Source organism: Macrobrachium nipponense, chromosome 17 (assembly GCF_015104395.2).
Source record: "Macrobrachium nipponense isolate FS-2020 chromosome 17, ASM1510439v2, whole genome shotgun sequence".
In the NCBI taxonomy this organism is placed as follows: Eukaryota; Metazoa; Arthropoda; class Malacostraca; order Decapoda; family Palaemonidae; genus Macrobrachium; species Macrobrachium nipponense.
This window is the reverse complement of record NC_087210.1, coordinates 58371769-58398328: the sequence shown is the minus strand read 5'-3', so window position 1 is coordinate 58398328 and position 26560 is coordinate 58371769. Positions and strand designations below refer to the sequence as shown.

The following is a 26560-nucleotide window of genomic DNA, read 5'->3' as shown; positions in this document are numbered from 1 at the left end:
AAAATGTTCGAACAATGACTTTATCACAAATGTTATCGAATGATCTACTATATTAGAAGGCGCTAAATCGTCGCCTGATTCCGAAAGGTGGATCGATTAATGTCATTCTAATTTTGAATAATTCTACCAGAAGGCATTATACGAGGATCTTCGCCAATTTCATTCATTTGAAGTTCTTCTATCCATCGAGGAACCGTAGGCATAAAAAGGGAGAAACACTGTTTTAGGATGCCGTTTCCCATGGCTATCCCTGGCAGTCTGGGACGCTCTACAGAACCTGCCGAGGGACGCCTGACCGGTGGGGATTCTCTGAAACCTCCTTACTGGTTTTCGACATTCCTTCTCCTCTGGGCTTGTGAGCTTGGAAGAGGTCTAGACCTGAGAGCGAGACAGAGCCGATCAGACGCACCCTCCATTGTAATGGGGGAACACTATATTCACTTCTTACGTTCTAAGAGTTCGCATTCGAACTATATCCAAAGTCTACAATTTGCAAATATGATATTGTAGATTCTGCGGAGTAAGAAGGTGATGAGGATGCAACAACTACTAGTACTGTTACTACTATAATTGCTCGTTAACACAAGAGCTAATAAAGCTTCTAAAGGATAGTTACTTTTCTGACTTCCCCAACTAGGAAGAAAGATAATCAAACTCTAACACTTATTTGTATTAATGAATAAATATAAGTAATTCCCTTTCATGAAAGTATACGTAATTCACTTTTCGTGAAAGTGGACGAGTGTCTACCGAAAACAAACTTCGGTAGTTACACGTCACTAATCTTCTAAATTTTCGAAGTTAATTTTATCAAAAAATTCTAAAAGTTAACAAAAGCGTATGCCGAACCAAAGATCCATTACTTCCCTGTAAAAGTTAGCCCAGACGATCGATGGCGATGAAACACGAAAATCCATCAGGAGGAACTGCAAACGTTGTTTACATTCCAAGCGACAGAAAAAATATGAATTAGAAAACGGGTATGGTTCCTATTCCCGCCACCCAGCGGCGGGGGGGTAGATCACCTGACCTACCTGCCGCGTGTGCCGCGAAATTCGAATTTCTGTCGGACGACGGAGTAATAGCTATGTATATATCTGACAGGTAAGTTGAATGTATAAAACTAAGATGCAGAGCTAAGATCAAACTGTGTTTGGTTGGTATCACAAAAATTGCCCATGTTCAGCCATGCAATCCACCTGAACATCTGCATACACTGCTTGGTTTGATGAGAATAGCAAGTGTCAATTGGCTTTCTGTTTAGGTGGGATATGGGGGTGGAAAGGGGTAATCAAGTACTATATAGACTGAGTATGGGTAGATAGAAAACCATGCACTGAATTGGCCTCAGTCACGTGGCTTGTCTCTCTTATATACTATAAAGCAGAGATAAGTTCACTCTAGAGCAATTTAAAAAAATGGTTCAATGAAGTTAGTAGCTAGGACTTCGGCCTAATACTCAACACACACACCTGTGACTACTTGCCTTCTCTTGGATTTTGTATTAAGTATTACAGCTCTCTCTTGGATTTTGTTTTATTAGTAGTACCATGGATTTTGTATTAATAGTAAAGCTTTCTCTTGGATTTCATTTATTATTACACACTTCATTATCCATATGAATATTACTGTATTACTTTTAATTGTTTTACATAATTTGACAAAGATTATGTATCAATTGCTGTTTCTTAAGTTTTACAAAAAAATGAGAGAGAGAGAGAGAGAATTTAATGGTAATATATATAGAAAACAACATTAAAACATAATCTCTGAAGTTTTGTTGCACTTTAAAAATACATGAACCCCTGAACTCGGTCACAACTTGTTTTTAATTATTAAACAGTTGTATGCCTTCTAGCATATTCAAAACAATTAAATTTTAGGAGACAAACTTCTCAACTGTATATGTTAGGGATAAGTAGGTGAAAAAAAAAAATTAGACTTGAACATTCCATTTTACTAACCTGAATCTCTTTTCCTTTTATTCTCACATAATATTTATAAGAACAAGTCCTACGTTCTGAGACTGGTTGTCGCTTTCGTTGAATATCATGCCTTCTAATCAAACCATAAAGGTAGGCATTTTGTTCATCATAACTGGAAATAGATAACTAAATTACATATGCAAAGTCAAATTTTATGAAATACATTGCAGAATCTTATTTCCACAAAATGGACTTTATATCTCACTACACAGTCCTGTATTTCTAATTTCAATTTCGTCAATTAACCATGTAAAATTCAACACACAAAAATGGTAGTATTTTTCAATGAACACATAATACACTGACAATTGAAAAAGTATGCAGATCTCTACCAAAACTATAGATAGACACATAGATATTAACAGTTAAAAGAAACTGAAATGCAAAACACTGTACGCAATGGAACTCTTTAAAATGTACCATTAATTCATACATTCTCTTTAAAATATGCCATTAATTCAGACATTCTCAGCATTTTAAACATGATTTCCTTACTTTCTACCCATTCTTGCCCCAACTTATGACAGGAAAAATGATATTGTTATAATACAATAAAGTTTCATACATACTTACCTGGCAGATATATACATAGCTAAGACTCCGTCGTCCCCGACAGAAATTCAAATTTCGCGCCACTCGCTACCGGTAGGTCAGGTGATCTACCTGCCTGCCCTGGGCGGCAGGACTAGGAACCATTCCCGTTTTCTATCATATTTTCTCTCTTCCACCTGTCTCCTGCGAGGAGGCTGGGTGGGCCATTAATCGTATATATCTGCCAGGTAAGTATGTATGAAACTTTATTGTATTATAACAATATCATTTTCATACAATGAACTTACCTGTCAGATATATACATAGCTGATTGGCACCCTTTGGTGGAGGGTCAGAGACAGCTAATATGGAATAGACAGGTAAACAACATATGTTGTAGGTATAAAAGAAAAAAAAAAACCTTGGTTCCTACCTGATAGGTGGTAGACTTCGTGGCTGTAGCCCGGTAGTCTGCATCACCTCAAGACTTTAGCGAGATATTAGATCTATGGCTAGAGTTCTTGTGGGTCTGTCGATGGGTATAAGAACCGCTTACTCGGCAGAGCCTAAAAGGACTTTGTCAATGGGTACTGGACCACTTCTATGACAACACACCTTGTGAAGGAGCATAACCAATCCCGACCACCTGATCCTAACCACCATGTTAGTATAAAGAATTGCTCTGAGTTATCCCCGAACTCATAACAAACAACCCATAACTCGAAACGAAAAACTCATTTATACAAAAATTCTCAAAAAAAAAATTAAATACTCCCCTAAAAGATATCACAAGAGTTCCTTACTGAACAACAGTGACTGGCCGCCAGTGCAGCACCAAGCCCTCTTTGTCAGCAGGAATCTAGAACATATCTAGTAGAAGGTATGTACAAATTTAAGGATTGATGTTTGCTCCCGTACCCAGTATTGTATCCGCCGATACAAATGGTCCCCAGAGAAAAACATTTCTCGTAGGTCACGCGAAACGTCTTTAAGATAGTGAGATGCAAAAACTGAATTGCACCTCCAATATGTCGTGTCAATGATTTTCTTTAATGACATATTCTTCTGAAAAGAGAGAGACGTCGCCACTGCTCTAACTTCATGGGCTTTTACTCTTAAAAGCGGAAAAGAGTCGTCAGGACAGAACTTGTGAGCATCCGTAATGACGCTCCTAATGAAGAAAGCTAATGCGTTCTTAGACATGATTCTTGTGGGGTCCTTAATCGAACACCAAAGACTTTGTTTAGAGCCTCCCATTTGTTTCTTTCTTTGTAAGAAGAACTTCAAGGCTCTTACCGGGCAAAGAGACCTCTCTGTTTCTCTCCCTACTAGACTCGATAAGCCTTTGATCTCGAATCTCTTGGGCCAGGGATTCGATGGATTTTCATTCTTCGCTAGAAACAGAGTTCTAAACGAGCAAAAGGCCGAGTCTTTGTTAAAGCCGACTTCATCTTCTAGGGCATGAAGTTCGCTAACTCTTTTGGCTGTCGCCAAAGATGGAGAAACAAGCATTTTCTTGTTATATCCCTGAACGAAGCTACGTGGGGTCGGCTCAAATCTGTCAGACGAAAGGAACTTGAGAACTACGTCCAGGTTCCAGCTGGGTGGAGTTAGTTCCTTCGATTTTTGTCGTTTCAAACGATCTAATCAAGTCGTGCAGATCTTTATTGTCAGCAATGTCTAGGCCTCTGTTTCTAAATACTGCCGACAGCATGCTCCTGTATCCTTTGATTGTCGATACAGACAAATGAGAGACCTCTCTCAAGAACAACAGGAATCGGCGATTTCGGTTATAGAGGTACTGGAGGAGGACAACTTCTTTAGACTTACACCACCTTCTGAATACCTCCCACGTTCGACTGATAGACTCATCTAGTGGAAGCTCTGCGGGCTCTAGCGATAGCGCTTGCAGCTTCGCGAGAAAACCCCCTCGCTCTGACAAGTCTTTCGATAGTCGAAAGGCAGTCAGAGCGAGAAGCGGGGAGGTTTTTGATGAAACCTCTCGAAGTGTGGCTGTCTGAGAAGATCCATCCTTTTTGGAAGGGATCTTGGGAAGTCTACTGTCCACCTCCAGCACCTCTGCAAACCAATCTTGTGCTGGCCAAAACGGGGCTATCAGGGTCATCCTTGTCCCGTTGGACGCTACGAACTTTCTCAACACTTGTCCCAGGATTTTGAAAGGGGGGAAAGCGTACACGTCCACATGACACCAGTCCAGCAGGAAGGCGTCGACCACGAGAGCTCTTGGGTCTTCCACCACTGAACAAAAGACTTCCAGCCTTTTGGAAAGGAATGTGGCGAACAGATCCACGTGAGGAGTGCCCCAAAGATCCCAAAGACTCTGACACACCTCTGAATGAAGAGTCCATTCTGTGTGAAGGACCTGGCTTCTCCTGCTCAGTCTGTCCGCCCTGATGTTTCTCGTCCCCTGAACAAATCTTTGTTAGAGGGAGGGCGAAGTTTTCTTTGTGCAGGCCCAAATTATTAGGCAGATCTCTTGCTATCTCGTAAAGCGACACTGAGTGTGTTCCTCCTTGCTTCCGAATGTAGGACAGGGCTGTAGTGTTGTCCACATTCACTTGGACCACACTGTTCGTCACAAAGGGTTCGAAGAGCTTTAGCGCTAAGTGAACTGCTAGAAGTTCTTTGCAATTTATGTGCCAGGACACCTGTGCTGCCTTCCAGGTGCCTGACACTTCTCTCGGTCCTAGTGTTGCTCCCCAACCCTTCTCCGATGCGTCGGAATACAACACTCGGCTTGGGTTCGGAACTTCCAGAGAAATCCCCTTGTTCTCTTTTAGAGGGGAGGGGACAACCACCATTGCAGGTGGGTGGTTTTTCATCTCCATTGGAAGGAGAAAACTGTCGGAGAGAAAAGTCCCGTCTTCCAGTTCCAAGATCTTCCTTAGGAAAAACTGAAGAGGGCGAAGATGTAGTCTTCTAGAGAAAGAACTGTTCGAGCAAGGAAAGGGTGCCTAGTAGGCTTAACCATTCCCTCGCCGAAGTTCGTTCTTTCCCTAAGAAGAGAGAGAGTTTTTCCAAGCCTCTCACGATTCTCTCTTGCGAAGGAAATACTCGAAAACCCCGAGAATCCATCTGAATCCCCAGATAGACCCAGTTCTGTCTGGAATCAGCTGTGACTTCTCGAGGTTCACGAGTAGTCCCAACGCCTTTATCAGGTCTAGGGTCAAAGAAAGGTCCTCCAAACACTGTCTCTCTTTGTTCTGGCCCTGATGAGCCAATCGTCCAAATATAGAGAGATGTTGACGCCTTTGAGGTGAAGAAACCTCGCCACATTCTTCATCAGGCTTGTGAAGACCTGAGGAGCTGTGGATAGGCCGAAACACAAGGCCCTGAACTGAAAGATCCTTCCCCCCGTCATGAACGGAGGTACTTCTTCGACGAAGGGTGAATCGGGACATGAAAATAGGCGTCCTGGAGATCCAGCGACACCATCCAATCTCCTTGACGTAACGCCGCAAGGACTAGGCCGAAAGTCTCCATAGAGAACTTCTCCTTTCGAACGAACTTGTTCAGAGCGCTGACATCTAGAACTGGTCTCCAGCCCCCCGAGGGCTTTCGCAACCAGGAAAAAGGCCGATTGTAAAACCCCGGAGAGTTTTGCTCTAGAAACCAGTTCTATAGCTCTTTTGTCCCACATTTGATTACACCATCAGACGAAGAGTATCCCTCAGTACAGGGTCCCTGTATCTGGCTGACAGTTCCCGCGGAATGGTCGTTAGTGGAGGACTGTCTTGGAAGGGGATAAGATATCCCTTCCTGATTATGGACATGGAAGAGGCGTCTGAGTTTATGAGTGACCAGGCGCCTCTGCAAATTCGAGAAGCCTGGCCCCCACTGGTGTTTGGAGGCTGTCTGTCTCACTTCCCTTTCTTAAAGGGACGGGAAGGAGCCTACCTCTCCTCTCAAGACCTCTTCTCTTAGAGGTAGCTCTGGAGAGAGGTCCCTCCTCGAAAGGGCTGAACCGTAGAAGTCGGTCCTTTCTTGTCAACAGAAACAAGAGGTCTCTTCTTCCTTGCAGTTTGCAGGAGAAGATCCTGAGTCGCCTTTCTCAGTCAGTGATCGAGAAATGTCCTTCACTAACTGAGAAGGAAACAGGAAGTCAGACATGGAGCGAAAACCAGGGCTGCTCTCTGTGAGGGAGAAACCGCCTTGGTTAGGAATGAACTAAAAATACTCCTCTTCTTAAGGAGTACTGCTCCGAAAAGAGAAAAGGAAGGAGATTTCTCCCGATCCCGTCTTGTACCGCCTTGTCAATACAAGCAAGAATACTCAGAATGACTTCGGGGTCAAGACCATCCGAGTCATGAGCTTTCTTAGACATCACCCCAAGGGACCAGTCTAGGAAATTAAACACTTCCAAAATATGGAAGAGTCCCTTGAGGAGATGATCCGTCTCCGAATAGCCCAAGACACGCGAGCTCCATTCAAAGCGTGTCTCCTTGACGAGTCAACCAAGGTTGAAAAGTCCGCTTCGGCTGCCGCTGGAAGAGAAAGGCCCATGGTTCTCACCCCGTTCGGTACCAGAAACCTCTCTTGCCAGAAAGTATGGCTGGAGGCATACAGAAGGTGGTCCTGCCCAGATCCTTCTTAGACAACATCCATTTGTCTAAGGACTGAAGCGCTCTCTTCATAGAGATCGTAGGTCTCATCTTCAAGACCGACGAAGACTTAGGCACAATCGCACTCGAAAACAGTGATCGAGGCGAAGGAGGAGCGGCAGGAGTTAAAGAATCTCTCCGTATTCTCGTAAAAGAAGGTCAGTTAGAACTTTATAGTTCGAGACTCCTTCTCTCCCGTCACCCTCTTCTTCCGAATCTCCTTCTCCACCTTGTGGAGAATCGGCCTGAAAAACGAGAGGATCTTCATCCCGTTCTCTCTCTACTGGTGACAAACTCCTACTAGGAGAGGGGCTCATAGAGTGAACCAACTCTCTCTCACGTCTAAAAGAAGTCTCGCGTCTGCTTGACTTCTCGTGCCTGAACAGCTCCTCGCGCTTGGCTAGCGCCTCGCGCTTCTTGCGCCTCGCTTGTCTTGCGCCTCGCGCTTGCTGCGCTTCGCGCCTCGCGCTTGGCTGGCGCTTCACGCTTGGCTGGAGCGTGTAGCCTGGCTGGCATCTCGCGCCTGGCTGACGTCTCGCGCTTGTCTGGCGCCTCACGCAACTCCTCGCGCCTGGCTGGCGCCTCGCGCCTGGCTGAATCCTCGCGCTTGGCTGGCGCCTCGCGCTTGGCTGAATCCTCACGCCTAACTGGCGCCTCGCGCTGGGCTGGCGCCTCAAGGCCTGAGCGTATCCTGATCTCGAGCAACTCGCTCGGATAGATCCTGACGTTTGTACGACTCTTCGTGCCTGGAAAGACGTCCCATGTTCTGGGGCGACGCTTGCCAACGTCCTGGGCTTGGAAAGAATGAAGACCGAGACTTCTTAATAGGAAAGTTCTAGCGTCCTTCTTGCGATGGGGGATCCCTTGAAAAGAACTCCAACCAAAGAGGCAATCTGCTCTTGAACTGCAAGCAAAATCCTCTTGGAAGCCACCCCCATGCGTCCTCTTTCAATATAAAGAAAGCAGGAGAACTCGAAGGAGTGCGATCCTCAAATACAGCTCTAGGAGGCGTCGAAACCAGCTTAGCCTTCTTGATAGAAGAAGGAGCTTCCTCCGAGAAGCGCTCCGGGCTCGAGTCGAACGCGCGCCTCTTTCCAATGCCTTTTTCAGTGGCCATAGAAAGATCCGAGTCCTTTCCACCCTCGTTTTAGGTGAAGGAGAACCGGACGAACGAGAAACAATCTCGTAGGACGCTTCTATTTGAGCGGTCCTGAGCAGACTGTAACGAAACAGAACCTGCTGAAGGACGCCTGACCGTTGGGGATTCCCCACAACCTCCGTACGACTTTCGACTTTCCTACTCCTCTGGGTATGTGAGTTTGGAAGAGGTCTAGGCCTGGAGCATCGCAGGGACGGTCAGACGCCCCCTCCACAACACTGGGAACACTCACTTCACTTTGTAATTCACAATCACTAGCCTTACCTTGCATGGCCGCCATCTTTGTCTTCATTTTACGAAGAGTAGCCTTCAGATTGGCGATTTCAGAAGCCGAATCCGAATGCAAAGCCTGTGAGGATTCAGATACATAGGGAGAATCATATTCATTAACAAAAGGAGAGTTAGACTCAGAAAAAGGCTCAATAGGCCTTGTACTCACACTCTTTTGTGCAGCCCGTCTAATCCTATCCCTCTCTAACTTCTTCAAGTAAGAAGTTAGAGTCTTCCATTCATTAGCATCCAACTTTTCACACTCAATACAGGTGTTAGCCAAAGAACAGTCAAACCCCCTACATTTACGACATACAGTGTGAGGATCAACCGAAGCCTTCGGTATCCTCACCTTGCAGCCTACATTCACACACTCTCTCACACTAACACTTGAATCAGACATTCTATCAGAAAAATCAAAAGCAAGTCCAAATCCAGTCCACAGTAGCGAATGCCAAAACAACGATCCAGTACGTCACCAAGAAATCCAATAAAGATGATCAATAAAGTCTTGAAAAGCGAATTCCAGTCAGGAGGTAGTAACAACAATGTTGATACCACCGGCGACAGAGAAAATATGATAGAAAACGGGAATGGTTCCTAGTCCTGCCGCCCAGGGCAGGCAGGTAGATCACCTGACCTACCGGTAGCGAGTGGCGCGAAATTTGAATTTCTGTCGGGGACGACGGAGTCTTAGCTATGTATATATCTGACAGGTAAGTTCATTGTATGAAATGACAAATTTTTAAAATAATTTGCATTTTTCATAACTAATAAACCTGCAGTCTGAACATTAGGATAAATCTTCAAGCAACAGCTGGAAACCAGTAAAAAATTTAATAGAAATGACAAATTTTCTCTGACAATTTGTATTTTTCATAGCTACAAACCTGAGGTCTTAACAATAGGATAATTTCTAGGACCTAGCTGCATCCGGTTAAATCGCAGATGAAAGCAAGGAATCTTGTGAGATCTGGCAACGCGTGCATATACAGGCAGTTTCCGAGTTACGACGGGTTCGGCTTACAACGTTCCAAGGTTAAGGCACTTTTCAATTATATTCATCAGAAATTATTTCCAGGGTTACGACACATGTTCCAGGGTTACCACGCCTACAGCGCTCATCTGGCACAAGAAATATGATGCCAAAAAAGCAAAATAATCAATAGTGGAAGTTTCTATTATGAAAAATGCAATAAGAATGCAGTTTACATAGCTTTTAATGCACCCAAAGCATTAGAAGTATTAAAAGCATTAAAAGTAAGGTTTTCTTAGGATTTTTGACGATGTTCCGGCTTACGATGATTTTCGGGTTACAACGCATCTGGAGAACGGAACCCGCGCCGTAACCCGGGGACTGCCTGTAGTGGGTAAAGAGTGGTCAAGGACCACACACCCATGCCACAGCGTCAGTCTTTCTTAAAACCGCCTGGATGAGAGTTGTGGTTGACCTCTCTCGACCTTTACCTGGTTCATTGCCCGTTTTCACTTGTGTTTGAGTGTGTGTGTGTGTGCTGTTATTATAGCTTCTTCTGCTCCTCCTTGGCCTCGTCAATGCGTGTTCCCGGAACTCCAGGTTTTCCGTGTTCTCGTTTTTTGGCTTCAGCTGCGATGAATCCACACGTCACTTGTAGTAGGTGCTGTTCTAATGTTTGTACAATAACGAATCCCTGCACGGAATGCCGTGCATGGCCTAGAGAGCAGTGGAAGTTATTTTAAAAAGAGGGAGCATCGTAGAATTTCTACTCTTCCTTCGTGGGAGGGTTTTTCTTCTCCTCTTCCCAATGCTTCGTCTCCTGCCGCTGTCACATCCCATGCTAGTGTTGTGCCTTTGTCCCCTTCCTTTGTTGTTGGAAGTATCAGGAGGCTCTCAGGCTGATTTAAGTAATGTCATCCCCTCTTCCTCGGGAGTTAATTTGATTCCTGAGAGGGAGGAGGCTTTTTCGTCAGTGTCTTTAATTTCAGATTCGGAGGCATCCAAAATGGCAGCGCTCTGCTCTGAGGGACGCTTGGGCTACGGGGTCCACCCTCTTTGGAGGGTTTGCTGTCGCACTTCTTGAACGCCCACTATCCCCCTCCTCACGCTGTCCAGGCCCTCCCCCCTCCTCCTGGCCTCGTCTTTGCTGGTAGCCGAGGTCAGCCATATTGTATTGCTCTGCCAGTGACGATTGCCGCTTCTTCGAGTCACAGGTTCAGCCATTTTGTATCCCTCCGCCAGTGGCGTCTTGCTTCCCGTTCGGATCGAGGGGAAGCCATGACGTCATCGCCACTTATGACGTCACTTCCATCGATGACATGAACTAGTGGTATCTGTCCTCTGTCATGAGTTAGGTGGAACAGTCACCAACCCAAGTTGGGCCTCATGACATCTCAGTTAATTCTTCCAACCCCAGTTAATTTTTCAGAGGGGTGGTTAGAGGTGGGCCTTGAATGTTAAGACTGCAGGTTTGTTAATTATGAAAAATGATATTGTTATGTTACAATAAAGTTTCATACATACTTACCTGGCAGATATATACATAGCTAAGACTCCGTCGTCCCCGACAGAAATTCAAATTTCGCGCCACTCGCTACAGGTAGGTCAGGTGATCTACCGGCCTGCCCTGGCGGCAGGACTAGGGAAACCATCCCAGTTTTCTATCATATTTTCTCTCTCCACCTGTCTCCTGCGGGGAGGCTGGTGGGCTTTTAATTGTATATATCTGCCAGGTAAGTATGTATGAAACTTTATTGTAACATAACAATATCATTTTCATACAATCAACTTACCTGTCAGATATATACATAGCTGATTGGCACCCTTCGGTGGAGGGTAAGAGACAGCTTTCTATATGGAATAGACAGGTAAACAACATATGTTGTAGGTATAAATAAAACCTTGGTTCCTACCTGATAGGTGGTAGACTTCGTGGGTGTTTGCCCAGTAGTCTGCATCACCTCAAGAAACTTTAGCGAGATATGATCTATGGCCAAGAGTTCTTGTGGGTCTGCCGAAGGGGTTCTTATCCGCTTACTCGGCAGAGCCTAAAAGACTTTGTCAATGGGGTGCTGACCACTTATATGACAATACACCTTATGAAGGAGCACACAACCAATCCCGACCACCTGATCCTAACCATATGTTAGAACTAAGGATTGCTTCGAGTTATCCCCGAACTCGTCACAACAACCGTAACTCAAAACCACTATGCACACATACATAATTTCCAAAAAAAAAATTATACTCATCTAATTGGGACATGACAATGAGTCTCTTACTGAACAACTAAGACGGCCGCCCGTGCTAAACCAAGTCCTCCATTGTTCGAAGAGACTCCAGACCATATCCAAAGAAGAAAAGTATATACATTTAAGGATTTGGTGTCGGCTCCCGTACCCAGAATCGTATCCGCCGATACGAAAGGACCTAGAGAAAAACACTTCTCATATGTCACACGAACGTCTTTCAAGTAATGAGATGCAAATACTGAGTTGCATCTCCAAAATGTCGTATCTATGATGTTTTTTAAGCGACATATTCTTATGAAACAGAGAGACGTCGCTACAGCTCTTACTTCATGAGCTTTTACTCTCAACAGTTGTAACTGTTCGTCAGGACAGACCTTATGAGCGTCTGTAATGAGTTTCTTACAAAGAATGCCAGCGCATTCTTGGACATCAGTCTTGTGGGGGTCTTTTACCCGCGCACCAAAGACCTTGTCTAGAGCCGCCCATCTGATGCTTTCTCTGAAGGTAGAACTTCAGAGCTCTAACAGGCATAGAGACCTCTCTGCTTCTCTGCTACGAGACTCGACATTCCTTTGACTTCGAATGACTTAGGCCAAGGGATTCGTGGGATTCTCGTTTTTCGCTAAAAACAGGGTCTTAAACGAGCAATAGCCGAGTCTCCCTTGAATCCTACTTTATCCTGACCCCCCACCACCCACAAAGAGCGATGTAATTCACTATTCTTTCTTTGCCGTAGCTAAAGATAATAGGAATAGGCATTTCTGGTTATGTCTCTAAACGATGCCAGATGAGGAGGTTCGAATCTTTCGATGACAGAAACTTGAGGACTACGTCTAGGTTCCAGTTCGGAGGTACTGTTTCCTTAGACTTTGAAGTCTCAAAAGACCTTATGAGATCGTGGAGATCTTTATTATCGCCGATCTAACCCTCTATTCCTGAATACAGCCGAGTGCATACCGTTCTGTATCCCTTTATTGTGGATACGGCTAGATGAGATTGCTCTCTCAGGAAATGCAGGAAATCAGCAATTTCCGCTATAGAGGTAGTGGAGGAGGACAACTTCTTGGATCTACACCACCTTCTAAATACCTCCCACTTCGATTGGTATACTTTCGTAGTGGAGGTTCTGCGTGCTCTCGCGATCCGCGCTTGCCACTTCGCGAGAAAAGCCTATCGCTCTGACAAGTCTTTCGATAGTCGAAAGGCAGTCAGAGCGAGAGCGGGGAGGTTTTTGATGGTACCTCTTGAAGTGTGTTGTCTTGAGAAGATCCGTCCTTCTGGTAGGGTGGATCTTGGAAAGTCTACGATCCACTCTACCACCTCCGTGAACCATTCCTGGGCCGGCCAACGGGGGCTATTAACGTCATCCTCGTCTCCTTTGATGCCACAAACTTTTTCATTACTAACCCCGAGATTTTGAATGGGGGAAAAGCATATACGTCTACTCGAGACCAATTTAGCAGGAAGGCGTCTACCATAAGTGCTCTTGGATCTTCCACGACCGAGCAAAAAACTGGGAAGCCTTTTGGAAATGAATGTTGCGAAGAGATCCACATGAGGAGTCCCCCACAGAGACCAGAGATCGAGACACACTTCCTCGTGTAGTGTCCATTCTGTATGAAGGACCTGGTTTCCTCCTGCTGAGTCTGTCCGCCCTCACATTCTTTACTCCCTGTACGAATCTTGTCAGCAGGGAGATGTTCCTGTGAGACGTCCAAAGCAATAGGTCTCTCGTCAGTTCGTAAAGGAACGAGGAGTGCGTCCTCCCTGTTTGTTTCCGAATGTAGGCAAGTGCGGTGGTGTTGTCCACATTTACTTGCACTACTTTGTTTGACACCAGAGGTTTCTAGGCTCTTCAAAGCCAGATGTACGGCGAAGAGCTCTTTGCAGTTTATGTGCCAAGTCACCTGTGCTGGTTCCCAGGTGCCTGACACCTCTTCTGAGCCTAATGTCGCTCCCCACCATTTCTCCGAGCGTCGGAGTACAAACACTAGGTCTGGGTTCTGTGTTTTTAGAGAGATCCCTTTGTTCTCTTCCAGAGGGGGCAACCACCACTCTAGGTGCGACTTTATCTCCACTGGAATGGGAAAAACGTCTGAAAGTTGTCCGGTTTTCCAGCTCCAAGACTTCTTGAGGAAGAATTGAAGCGGACGTAAATGAAGTCTTCCTAGTGGGAAGAACTGTTCTAGCGAGGAAAGCGTCCCTAGAATGGCTCAACAATTCCCTCGCCGACGTATGTTGCTTCCCTAAGAAGAGAGACACTATCCGCAAACCTTTTGCGATTCTCTCTTGCGAAGGAAATACTCGAAAACCCCGAGAATCCATCCGAATCCCCAGATAGACAAGGTCCTGTCTGGGGTCAGCTGAGACTTCTCGAGGTTCACGAGCAATCCCAACGCTTTGATCAAATCTAGAGTTAACTTTAGGTCCTCCAAGCACTGTCTCTTCTGATCTGGCCCTGATGAGCCAGTCGTCCAGATACAGAGAGACATTTATCCTTTGAGGTGAAGAAACCTCGCCACATTCTTCATCAGACTTGTGAAGACCTGAGGAGCTGTGGAACAGGCCGAAACACAAGGCTCTGAACTGATAGATCCTTCCCCCCGTCATGAAACGGAGGTACTTCTTCGATGAAGGGTGGATCGGGACGTGAAAGTAGGCGTCCTGGAGATCTAGAGACACCATCCATCTCCTTGTCGTAATGACGCTAGGACTGAAGCAGAAGTCTCCATGGAGAACGTTCTCCTTCTGAACAAATTTGTTCAGAGAGCTGACGTCCAGTACTGGTCTCCAGCCTCCCGAGGCTTTCGCGACCAGAAAAAGAGATTGTAAAACCCCGGGAGTTTTTGATCCCTTACTAGTTCTATCGCTCTCTTTGTCCCACATTTGTTCCACCATCGATCGAAGAGTATCCCTCAGCACAGGATCCTTGTACTTGGCTGATAGTTCCCTTGGTATTGACGTTAGGGGAGGAGTGTTTCAGGAAAGGGATACGATATCCCTTCCTTAAGATCGCCAATGAAGACGCGTCCTGCGTTTATCATGTCCAGGCTTCCACAAATCCCAGGAGCCTGGCACCTACTGGTGCTTGGAGGAGAGAATCTTCATTTTCCCTTTTTAAAGGGACGAAAGGCAGACCACCTCTCTTTTCCGGAGCCTTCCTTCTAGTGGGAGGTCTGGAGGTCGGACCACCTCGAAAGGGCTGCCAGAGTGTACTAGGTCCTTTCTTGTCCGATGCAGAAACAGGTTTTCTTCTTTCTTGCTGACTGCGTCAGAAGATCCTGAGTCGCCTTCTCAGTTAAAGAATGCGCAATGTCCTTTACTAACTGAGAAGGGAACAAAAAGTCAGATAGAGGCGAATACAGTAGAGCTGCCCTCTGAGCATGAGAGACTGCCTTTGTTAAGAAGGCGCCATATACAGTCCTCTTCTTTAGAAGACCTGCTCCAAACAATGAGGAGATTTCAAAGATCCATCCTGTACCGCTTTGTCAATACAAGACAATATTGCATAAACAGGGGCTTCAGGTTCGATTCCTTCTGAATCATGTGCTTTCTTGGACATCACCCAAGGGGACCAATCTAAGAAGTTGAAGACTTCCAATACATGAAAGAGTCCCTTGAGGAGATGATCCAGTTCCGAATTCCCCACGTAATACGTGCCGAATTGAGACTTTGTCGACGTGAAGCGTCAACTAAGGTCGAAAAATCTGCTTCCGTTGTAGAAGGGAGAGCAATACCCATATTTTCTCCGTCTGATACCAAATGCCTCTTTTCCCAGCTAATCTTGCTGGAGGCATGCAGAATACTGTTCTCACTAATTCTTTTAGACTTCATCCAGAGTCTAAGGATTGTAAGGCCCTCTTCATCGAAATGGTGGGCTTCATTTTGAGAAAAGACGAAGGCTTCTTCGTCTTAGCACTAGAAAAGAGCGAGCGCGGAGAAGGATGAGACGGCAGTATCAATTCGTCTCCATACTCCTCAAGAAGCAGGGTAGTCAAAACAAAACCTTATAGTTAGACAGACCCTCTCTTCCATGATGTTCATCATCCGAGTTTTCATCCAACTCGGTATCTACATGAGTCTCCGCTCTCCTTTCCGTACGATCCTCTTCTGGAGGAGACAAACTCCTAATAGGAGAGGGGCTAAGGGAATGATAATCTTTCCTCTTTCCCGCTCTAATAGTCTTGGAAGGCGTCACAAGCTCCGGCTTCTCTTGAAAATTAGAAGACGCTTCCCACTTGTATGACGCTTCCCGTTCGTCAAGCGTCCTGGCTGACGTCTCTTGCTGACGTCTTGATGACGCTTCGCGCCTGGAAGACGCTCCGCTCTCCAAAGGCGTCCTTATTGGCGTCACAATATTGGACGGAGCGTCACGTCTATGATCCGAATTCAATGACGCTTCACGGTCTAAAAGACGTCTTACGTCTCTCTGGCGTTACGAAACTCTCTTAAGCCCCCGTTCTCGCTCTCGAACTCGAAGCTTCTGTAAGACGTTTAGCAGCTTCACGTCTGCCTGACGCTTCTCGTTGAGCAGGTGAGAGAGGACAAGACTTCTTTAATTGGAAGCGTCACGTCCTTCCGACGGGGCGCTAAAACTCCCACTAGAGAGGACAGTTGCTCTTGAACTGCCATAATTATCTTCCTTGACGCTTCTCCCACGTCTAGTGCATGACGCCTTTCGTCATCACTCGGGGGAGAAGAAGGAAAGGGTACTTCTGCGTACACGTCAGGTGACGCTGACGCCACCTTCGCTTTCTTAATAGAAGAAGGAGCGTCATCTGAGAAGCGCTCTGGGCTAGAATCTATTTCAGGTTCCTTCATATGACGCTTCAACGGTCTCGACAAGTTCGACTCCTTCCACCCTCGTTTAGGTGAGGGAGAGGGAGAGGACGAGAAACACTCACGAAGGACGCTTTTTCTGTAGCGTCCTTGAGCCGCCTGCCATGAAGCAGAGCTAGCTGAAGGGACGTCTGACCGTTGGGGATTCCCACGACCTCCTTAAGGCTTTCGACTTTCCTTCTCCTCTGGGCATGGGAGCTTGGAAGAGGTCTAGGCCTGGGAGCGTCGCAGGGACGATCAAAGACGCCCCCTCCACAACTGGTGGGAGAACCTCACTTCACTGTAATGCTCACTTTCACTAGCCTTACCTTTGAAGTCAGCCATCTTGGACTTCATGTCTCTAATTGTAGCTTTCAGATTGGCGATTTCCGAGGCCGAATCCGAAAAAGCACTCTGAGAATGAGATACATAGGGAGAATCTACATCAGTAGGATTAGAATTATCCGTGAAGGCTCAATAGGCCTTGAACTCACACCTTTCAGACGTCTAACCCTATCCCTCTCTAACTTCTTCAAATAAGAAGTCAAAGTCTTCCACTCTTCTGCATTCAATCCCTCGCATTCCTTACAAGTATTATTAGCAGAACACTGAAACCCCCTACATTTACGGCATACAGTGTGAGGATCAACCGAAGCTTTCGGTATCCTCACCCTGCAGCCTACATTCACACACATTCTCACACTCACAGTTGAATCAGACATACTGAGAAAAATCCAAAAGAGTTATTCCAAAAACAGTCCACAGTAGCGAATGCCAAAACCACGATCCGATACGTCACCAAAAGCCGAAAAACGATGATCAAAGGATGAAATATGAATCTAAGTCAGGAGGTAATAGCAACAATGTTGATACCACCGGCGACAGAGAAAATATGATAGAAAACGGGGATGGTTCCTAGTCCTGCCGCCCAGGGCAGGCCGGTAGATCACCTGACCTACCTGTAGCGAGTGGCGCGAAATTTGAATTTCTGTCGGGGATGACGGAGTCTTAGCTATGTATATATCTGACAGGTAAGTTGATTGTATGAAAATACAAATTATTCTTAAAATTTGTCACTTGTTCATATAATGAACAAACCTGGGGTCTTAACATTAAGATAGACTTACTCTTGGTTGGAAGTAAGTATCATTAACCAGGTTGGAAGTATCATTAACCAACTGAAGGTTTGCCACATCAGGTCATTCTTCTTGTATAAAGCTAAGAAAGAAGACCTACATCTCTGAACCTTAGATATGGGTATCTCTTAGGCTCAGACTTCTGGGTTTTCATACAATGCCATAGTTCATTGCATGAGCAGATGAAAAGCTATCTGTTCAAATAACAAACCCATGTGCACACTTATGTATGTTTGTTATCATCCCTCTCTTTCCTTGCTGAGGAGAGGAACGTTTTGCTACTGAAATGATTACTCTAACAGCATAACCACTGCACTCACCTGTATTGTGCCCATTACAGCTTATGATGGAACAATCTTTATACTGCCTGTATGTAGAGATGACAGCATGATAAAAAGAAGAGACCAGTCATCTCATTCATTTCACTCTCACACCACCATCTTAAACTTGATAAAAACTGTCTCACCAGGGGCACTGGATAAGCTACACAACCTGTTGAGCAGCCACCACCAGACGCAAGGAGTGTCCAAGGACCTACGGGCAATATCTTTCAGGTAGAGGGAAGTGAATGTGGTTTGGCAATGCCATTGACCAACATTCAATACTCTATGAACAGATAAATTATACTTGAATGCTAATGAGGAACTCAGCCCTCAGAGGTCATGTGGTTTTGCATGCCCGATATTGGCTGAAGCAACTTATGGTGATGCATAAGCTTTCGTGATTGTTTCTTGTATCTATGATGAGATTGTATTCTTAGACACTTCTTTCTTAACAAACTCCTAGTTGAAGCAGACAAATTGATTTTGGCCAAAGCTGTAGACCATAAATCTAACCAAGACACTGTCTGAAAGATTGAAGATGCTGTCACTTCTAAAGCAGCCATTTCTTGAAATGTTAGAAAGGGACACTGTCCTAACCTGATCCAAAGTTAGGTCAGGTTTAATCGCATGATGTCCAGATTAGTCTGCCTACTCAGTAGTGGAACAATAGGTGTCGTATATTATCTCCTATGATGAAGAAGAGGAGCTGGAAGAAACTTGAAAGATCTTTTTGACCTTAACGAGTTATCCCAGCCACCAATCAATAAATTCACATGTCATAGAGCTGAATCTGCATGACTGGTGCATAGCAACTCAAAGGAAGTCTTAACATCCTTCTTAGATCCTAGCAGAGCTTCGATACCTATATGAGCGATCATGAAAGGAGTTTCAGTCCTCTTAGAGAGGTTACTGAACTGACGAATCAGATCTATAACCTCTGCATAAGAGGAATGGAAATCCTGGTTATTCAAATTCTCCAGCTCATGTGGTGACCAGCCGAAGTAGAGGGAACAAAATCTAAAAAGCTCACTCTGGAAAACGAGAAACCTCTCTAGCAAGACGGACATGAATCTTCCCACAATCTGGTTGTGTCACATCCAAGGCCCAGGGAAGATGAATGTCAGCCATGGTCCCCGCTCCTCGATCTTGAATGCAAACGAAAGCCATGGTCCCTGCTCCCCTAACTTGAATGTGAATGTCGACTTCTCCTCACATCCATCTGTTCTGGAGGCAAATCACGACCGTGACTACCCAAGCTCCTTCGGTCATGACTCACTAAAGAGGAACCTGGAACACTACTGGGTGAACACGACCTGGATCAACGGTCTGACAGATAACAATTAATACCAAACCCTGCAGGCCTAAAAGCATCACAGACGTTCACCACTGCACGGAAGTTCACCACTGCACAGTTGTCAAAAGACTCTGTAACCCAGGATCTCTTGATTGGAGCATTGACATCCTTCCTCCGTACTTTAATAGCCCGAACAAACAAAACAGGTACTACTTCGAGTTCCTGTTAGCAAGAGGCCTTAACATATCCGAGGTCGGTGTACGAACATCCTCCACTTACATCCGTACAGAATTTGAAGTCGTCCTAACATCGTCCACAGCAGTAACATCACAATCCAGAGCTAAGGAGATAGAGGTTCAACTATGTACTACGTCCATTGCCTTCTGAGGACAAAAGAACATGGGCGAACTATATCTGTGAGAAGCTGACGACTTCGGAGCCACTGCCGATTCCAGAGCTCGTCTCTTGAATGTAATGTGACTGTCCCAGCTCAAAGAAGAAATAATCCTTCTTTTCTTGGCACTAGGATGAGACTCAAAGTCCCTGATTCTCCAACGCTTACCCGGAGGCCTTACAGGGGAAAGGGACAACTGCGACACTGACGACAATGAAAAGGAAGAAGAAGAAAAATGAGAAGATACATGTCTCTTCTTTTTATTAAGCATGAGTACACTTCTCTTCAACCATCAAATCCAGTCTTTCCAACACTGCCTTGACTAGGAAAGCTGCAGACAGTGGAGAAGACGAAGTCCTCATAGTGATAGGCTCTGTGATGTCACTAACGCAAGCAAAGCTGATGGTAACATCACGGAGGCATCTGGCTGTGACGTCACAAAGCAGACGAATCACATGTTGGTACTTCTGTCAGCAGAACAACGGGCAACCCAAACTGGTGCGCTGCTGGTACCATGTGTATCCCACTAGATGTCACAGCACAAGACCCCATATAGTGGACCCCCGGGGGAAAAGGAACAGCCATGGTAGATGGTACTGGGTAGCAGGAAACCAAGCAATGGGACAATAGGCAATCCAAGGTTGGTACTCCTAAGAGACACAGCAATGCCCAAACAGTCACCATCTTCTGTGCATCAGAGGCTGGAAATAGGGACAAAGATGGCGATCCCCACACCCTCTCCCAGAAGGAAAAGACGAGGAAAAATTAGACCAAAAAAATCTCCTGAAACCCCTCCTGATACTTTCCTCAACAAGTCGTTAGAAGAAGAGGAAGGGGTATCGGAAAATCTAGGAGAGATGACAAAGAAACTGGAATAGGCCTCTCAAAAGGGGCAGCCTCAAGAGGAGACTGAACAAAAGATGAAGGACCACCCAACAAGGTTGGCGTTTTCATCTTCCTATCGTGCTGACCCTTCTCAGAGAACCTCATCCACTGATCCACCAACCAGAAATAACATTCAGAACAAGGATTAGTGTTATTACATGCATTTGCTCTGCACCTGATGCATGTTGAATGAAGATCCATATTCATGGAGGCTAGGAAGCATGAACAAGGAAAACCACCTAGACCGGGGCATAACCTTTGAGGTTTCCTGGATTTAGTAGTAGAGCTGCAGAAAGGTTAAGGGAATCCATAATAACACAACTCTTCGTCACAAGCACACAAAACACAGAAAGAAACTGGCAAACAAAGAACCAACTTTAGGGAGGAGAGAGAGTGAACAATATGTCCTCCCTCAAAGATGGCAAGAAGAAAAGTTAGATGTCAAAAGGCGCAACTTGGTCATTGGCTGATCCACCTAACCCATGACAGAGGACAGATGCCAACAGCAACTTGCATATACAATTCTACTGAATTTTTTACTGGTTTCCAGATGGCACTTGAAGATTTATCCTAATGTTAAGAACCCAGGTTTGTATTGTGTTTGAACAATTATGCATTTTTATTGCCAATTTCAATTTACAACACTACAATATTAATTTAGAAAACACCTATTGTCTATAATCAACATACTTTTTAGTTACTTTTGGAGATCATAGGGTAAGCTGCAGTACTGCAAAATGTACAGGTTGTGTTAACAGCTTGTATACTTAAGTAAAATTGAATTCATCAATACCTGATAAATTGAATTCACCAATACCTGAGAAATTCAAGTCTCAAAATCCTCATGTTTACTTTTCTCAAATATTTCCTTAACAGCAGAATAGGAGTTATAAGTACTGTATGGGAATTTTAAAAAGTATATGGAAATTTTATAGGTACATTGCATTTTTTCATAATTTAAAACTTGAAGACTTTTATCTACAAGTATTCTTGGTAGCACTGGTTCAGCCATTAAAGGCAAAACATCAATTTTGGACAAACGAGATTATTTGAGCACCTTTTCCATTGTAGAGCATGAACAAGGTAACTGTACTATATTTAATACTATATTTACAACTATAGTCATGTAACACCAATTTCATGAAGTCCCTGGCATCAGTAGCCATGGTTATCATCATCTTTACAGTTATCAGTCTCCAAGTATGTATTAGTGACTTTCTTGCTTAATAAGTTATTTTATGCCAAGTATGAAGCTGCTCTCCTATACTATATATATACTATAGTGTACATATTGTGTTCACATGTAACAGCAACCTCATTTTATAAATGTTATACAGACCATTATAGGCATGAGCTGCAGTTTGAGACTTACCATCATCACTACAGTATTATTATTAGTACATGCTATAAACTTAAGTGTGTTTGTATGTGCAAACTCACTCTCTCTGCCTGGTTATCTGCCTGATTGGAGCTATGGCCTGTGGTTTGCAGGTTAAATATAAGATATTTTTGTTGCTGAATGCTGGTGCTACCTAAATCATTAGCCATCCAAAACCAAAAGGTTAAGGTCTGAGACTAGCCTTTCAATTTCAGACATCTAACCAAAGACTGCACTTTGGCTAACAATCTGTGATTATTTTTCTTCAGCCACTGACTAGATAGCCATCTGGAATTGCTTCTTCAACCACAAACTGATAAATCCCTATGGAGATGATGGAACATAAAAAATTAATAGTTATTTTCATACAGTAATTAATTCTCTATCCATTCCCTTTTTCTCAAGGCTTCCTCTCTACCCTATAGCCTCTACATGAGCAAACTTTTAATTTTGTCATGACTCCACATCTGTTATTTTCAACAGGATAATATACTTTTATTTAAACTTTTCACTGCACCAATTTTTGTTAGCCTAAATGGTCTGTAATAATTCATATTGGGTTATATTTATATTATTATTATAGGGGCCATTGTACTTGGCTATATTTATATTATTATTATAGGGGCCATTGACGTGAAATTCAAGCTTCCAAAGAATTTTGGTTTCAACCTCCACCGCAGACCCTACACTGCGGCAATAACTGATCATGATATATAGTGATTTCTTCGTTGCCCTGGGGGAAACACAAACTCTCACCATGTGAGCAGCATGTCACAACAATAACCATACCAGCAGACATACCCATTTGTAAATCATTTACCTATTTAAACTCCAAGACCTATAGCCTATATTGCACATGAAATGAGAATGTTTAATATGGAGTGTAAGGTTTGGTTAAGTATGTAGTTTCAAACTATCTTTTTACACATGTTAACCTGCCCTCCATGGTTTGTCTTGAAAGCAAAGTGATGTTGGTCTCTTCGTTTTCTGTATCTTCAGTCAGGTCTTGGAAGGTAGAGAGACTGGTACTCGGGATCAGCCACTAGAGTACAGCAGCAGTAGCAGTATTTTGGAGTTCTCGATGGTCGAGGAAATCCAGTTCCCGAGGTTGAGGTAGTGACCAAACCATGGTTGCTAGTGTTGGGGAAGAATTCTTCAAGACAGTAGTTAGCTGTCACATCGACACTGTGGTGGTCGTACAGTGTTGGACTGGCAATGGAGCAGCAGTGTCCGGTGGTATTCCTCGTGGTTCTTCGATTTTAACATCTTGATTATGTTGTTATTGATGTCAGTTATGTTTGTGGAAGCAAGTATGTGGCTCAGGAGCAGGTATGGCTCATATTATCGTGGTCCTTAGATTTCAACCACTTGATGGTTTGTTACTATTGATGTCATCAATTACTGACTGTTGGAGCAAGTATGTGGCTCAAGAGCAGGTATATTGCTCATTATATCAAGGTTTTGAGAAACTTTATTAATCATCAGTTTTATTTAATCTCATGGATTATGTTGAATGGAGATTGTTATTAGTGGCACTGTTATTTGAGCGAGTAGCTCGTGTAGTTGTTGCTTTTGAGCAGGTATGACTTGTTGTATTTGTTAGTAATAAGCAAGTAAGATTCATTTGATAATCGATATTATCATTATCGATGAGCAAGTTTAAGAGCTACTCTGATATATTTTATACTCTATTACTAACTGCTACTGGGTTGTTATTTGTTATTTTTTTTAGAATTTATTAACTAAATTGTTAAAGTAAAGTATGTGTATTCATTATGATGATCTGTACTCACTGTATATATGTATAAATAAACAATTTAATATTAATCAATAGGTTTAAGGTATTGTAGTATTTTCTTTGCTCCCTCCTCCTCAGTTTTCTCAGTCCATCAGTCCAGTCCAGACTCATATTGCCAAGTGATTTTGAACCAGACAGCCCCACAGAAAAGGGGTTGTGGCAGGAGCTTAATCTTTAGTCCTTTTTTTCTATTTTCAGAAAAAGGCACTGGATAAAATGGCCTGGGATTTGTGCTAAGATTTTATAGCAGTACTTTGCCATACTATCTATTTTTAAAATTCTCTAAACTGAAATTTTATAGCATACAGCTCAAGGTAGTAAGTTGTCCCCTTCCTGTATACAATTTCATATTTTTGTTAAGACTCTGCTGTCTCTAGCACCCTCAGTAAAATAAGATTATAAAAGTTAAAGGCGAGTCAGTTGTGGTGCACTAGGCTGGTTAATTTAGGGCTCAAAGACAGACAGAATAGAGAATTTAGGCTGAAACCAAAATTGACAGTAAAAAGGTTTGAAATGTGTAACAAGAGGAAAACCTTGCAGTTACACCATGAAACAATTGTTGGGAGAGGGAGGAAAGTAAAATAGAAAAAAGAACATGAACGGATGTACTACACTAAACAAAAAGAAAGGGGTTGCAGCCAGGGGGTGAAGAGACATGGCAAAAAACCTTAAGTATGAAGTTTTTATTGTAAAACTAATATTGTAATACCTACCTGAACACCTGAACTAGCCCTGGTCACTTACCAGCCCGAACCATCATTTATTAAAAATTTACCAAATCTTTGGTTAAAATAAACGATCAGTGTTGCCAATCTCCTGGCAAACACCCTCGTTACCTAGTTACCAGCCCACCGCTAGTAGCCCTGCCTCACGGGCCGGTCACACCTGCCCTCTCACGTCAATCATAACTCAATAACTCTGTATGAGAGGGGAGGAGGGTGGGAATCATTCAGGTGTTCAGGTAGGTATTACAATATTAGTTTTACAATAAAAACTTCATATTGCAATACACCCCCTGACCCACCTGAACTAGCCCGATTAAACACATTAATTTGAGTGGGAATCAATCTGCCCGGGCCTCCACTGTACTATTGTCAGTCATTATAATTGAGTACGCGAGTCAGTCTCAAGTTCATTTGTCACTCGTCCAAGCTAATCTCCCATGTGTGGCCTTCTAGGCCTGCCATATGTGGAGGGAAAAAACTCCCTGCACCTCTACCCTAAGGTCAAAACTCATTGGAGTGCGGAAGGGATACAAACCTGTTTCCTCTCAGCTGGCTATGTGCCTCACCTGAGTAGAGGAAAAACTGAAGACCTCCCATGTGGCTCTCGGCCTCTCATGTATGGAGGGAATCTGAAGACCTCCCATGTGGCTCTCGGCCTCTCATGTATGGAGGGAATCTGAAGACCTCCCATGTGGCTCTCGCTCTCATGTATGGAGGGAAACTGAAGACCTCCCATGTGGCCTTAGGCCTCTCATGTACGGAGGAGACAACGGTGTCGTCGATCGTAGTGATGTCCTCTCTTGTAGTGTTGTACCTGCCTGTCTGTACTCTGCCTGGTTGGCACTTGGAAGAATACCTCAGATAGACCCAGACATGTTCTTTCCTATCTTTCCTAATACTTAAAATCCTCTTGTGTATATCATATCATGAATACCTTATACATATTCCGAATATTCGCTCCCTACTCTAATACTAACTCAGACAGCAAGATTGTTGGGTTTAAAAATAGAATTTAGGCCAAAGGCCGATTCCGAGTATTGGGACCTATGAGGTCAGTCAGCGCTGAAGGGAAAAAGGAAATTGAGAAGTTTGAAAAGTGTGAAAGGAAGAAAAACCTCTGTTTGCACAATGAGTCCAGTGTTAGGAGAGCGTGGAAAATAGGATGAGAGAATATGGAGAGAATATGAAATCAGAAAAGTGAGAGAGAGAGAGAGAGAGAGAGAGAGAGAGAGAGAGAGAGAGAAACACAATCGTCTAGGATAAAGAGAATATAAAAACAGGGAAAAGAGAGAGAGAGAGATAAAATCAGGAAGAGAGAGAGAGAGAGAGAGAGAGAGAGAGAGAGAGAGAGAGAGAGAGAGAGAGAGAGAGAAATTACGATCGTCTAATATCTCCACCTCCGCAAATTGCAGCAAGTTAAAAGGTATTATCTTAAACGATAATACTCGTATAACTCCGTACAGCTATGAACACCGAACGAGAACTTGTTGCTAATGCGATCGACTCCTATAACAACATCACTTTATTGTATTGATCAGCGTGTGACAGTAATCGAATCCGATAGCAACATCCGTTATTGTATTCATCCGCGTGGGACGGTAATTACTGTATTCATGTTATAAATGCAGCTGAAGCTAATAAGGCAAAATTACGTTCATCAGCAACCTGGACAGAGTCCCGAGGTTATGTATGAATTCCAACGCAGCCGTGGTAAAAGAAAAACTAATAGCATGAAGAGCCCTCATTACTGTTGTTTTCACACAGACAAAGGATTAATAACGTATATAAAGTGTAAGGTTCGTAATACCTATGAAAACGAGTGAAAAACGAACGGAATCCTAAATTTAACGCCATCTAACCCGAGGGAAAAACTAGCTTCCGATGAGACGTATCAGTCAAATTTTGGTCTTAAATTACATCGTAAGACGAACAGTATGACTTCGTTACATAAGTTAAGTATCCAGATATTCATTAATATGCTAACTAAGGACAAAAACATTAGCCGAGACCAAGT

General features: G+C 43.9%; 1 protein-coding gene across 1 annotated transcript in view; it reads right to left on the bottom strand.

Annotated features, from left to right (window-relative positions):
* LOC135196261 (uncharacterized) overlaps window positions 1–26560 on the bottom strand; it is a 69944-nt gene that overhangs the window by 16111 nt on the left and 27273 nt on the right. The window contains exon 2 of the mRNA XM_064222955.1: window positions 1965–2097. Within this exon, the coding sequence (XP_064079025.1) occupies window positions 1965–2097 (133 nt within the window). The remainder of the gene's footprint in view (window positions 1–1964; window positions 2098–26560) is intronic.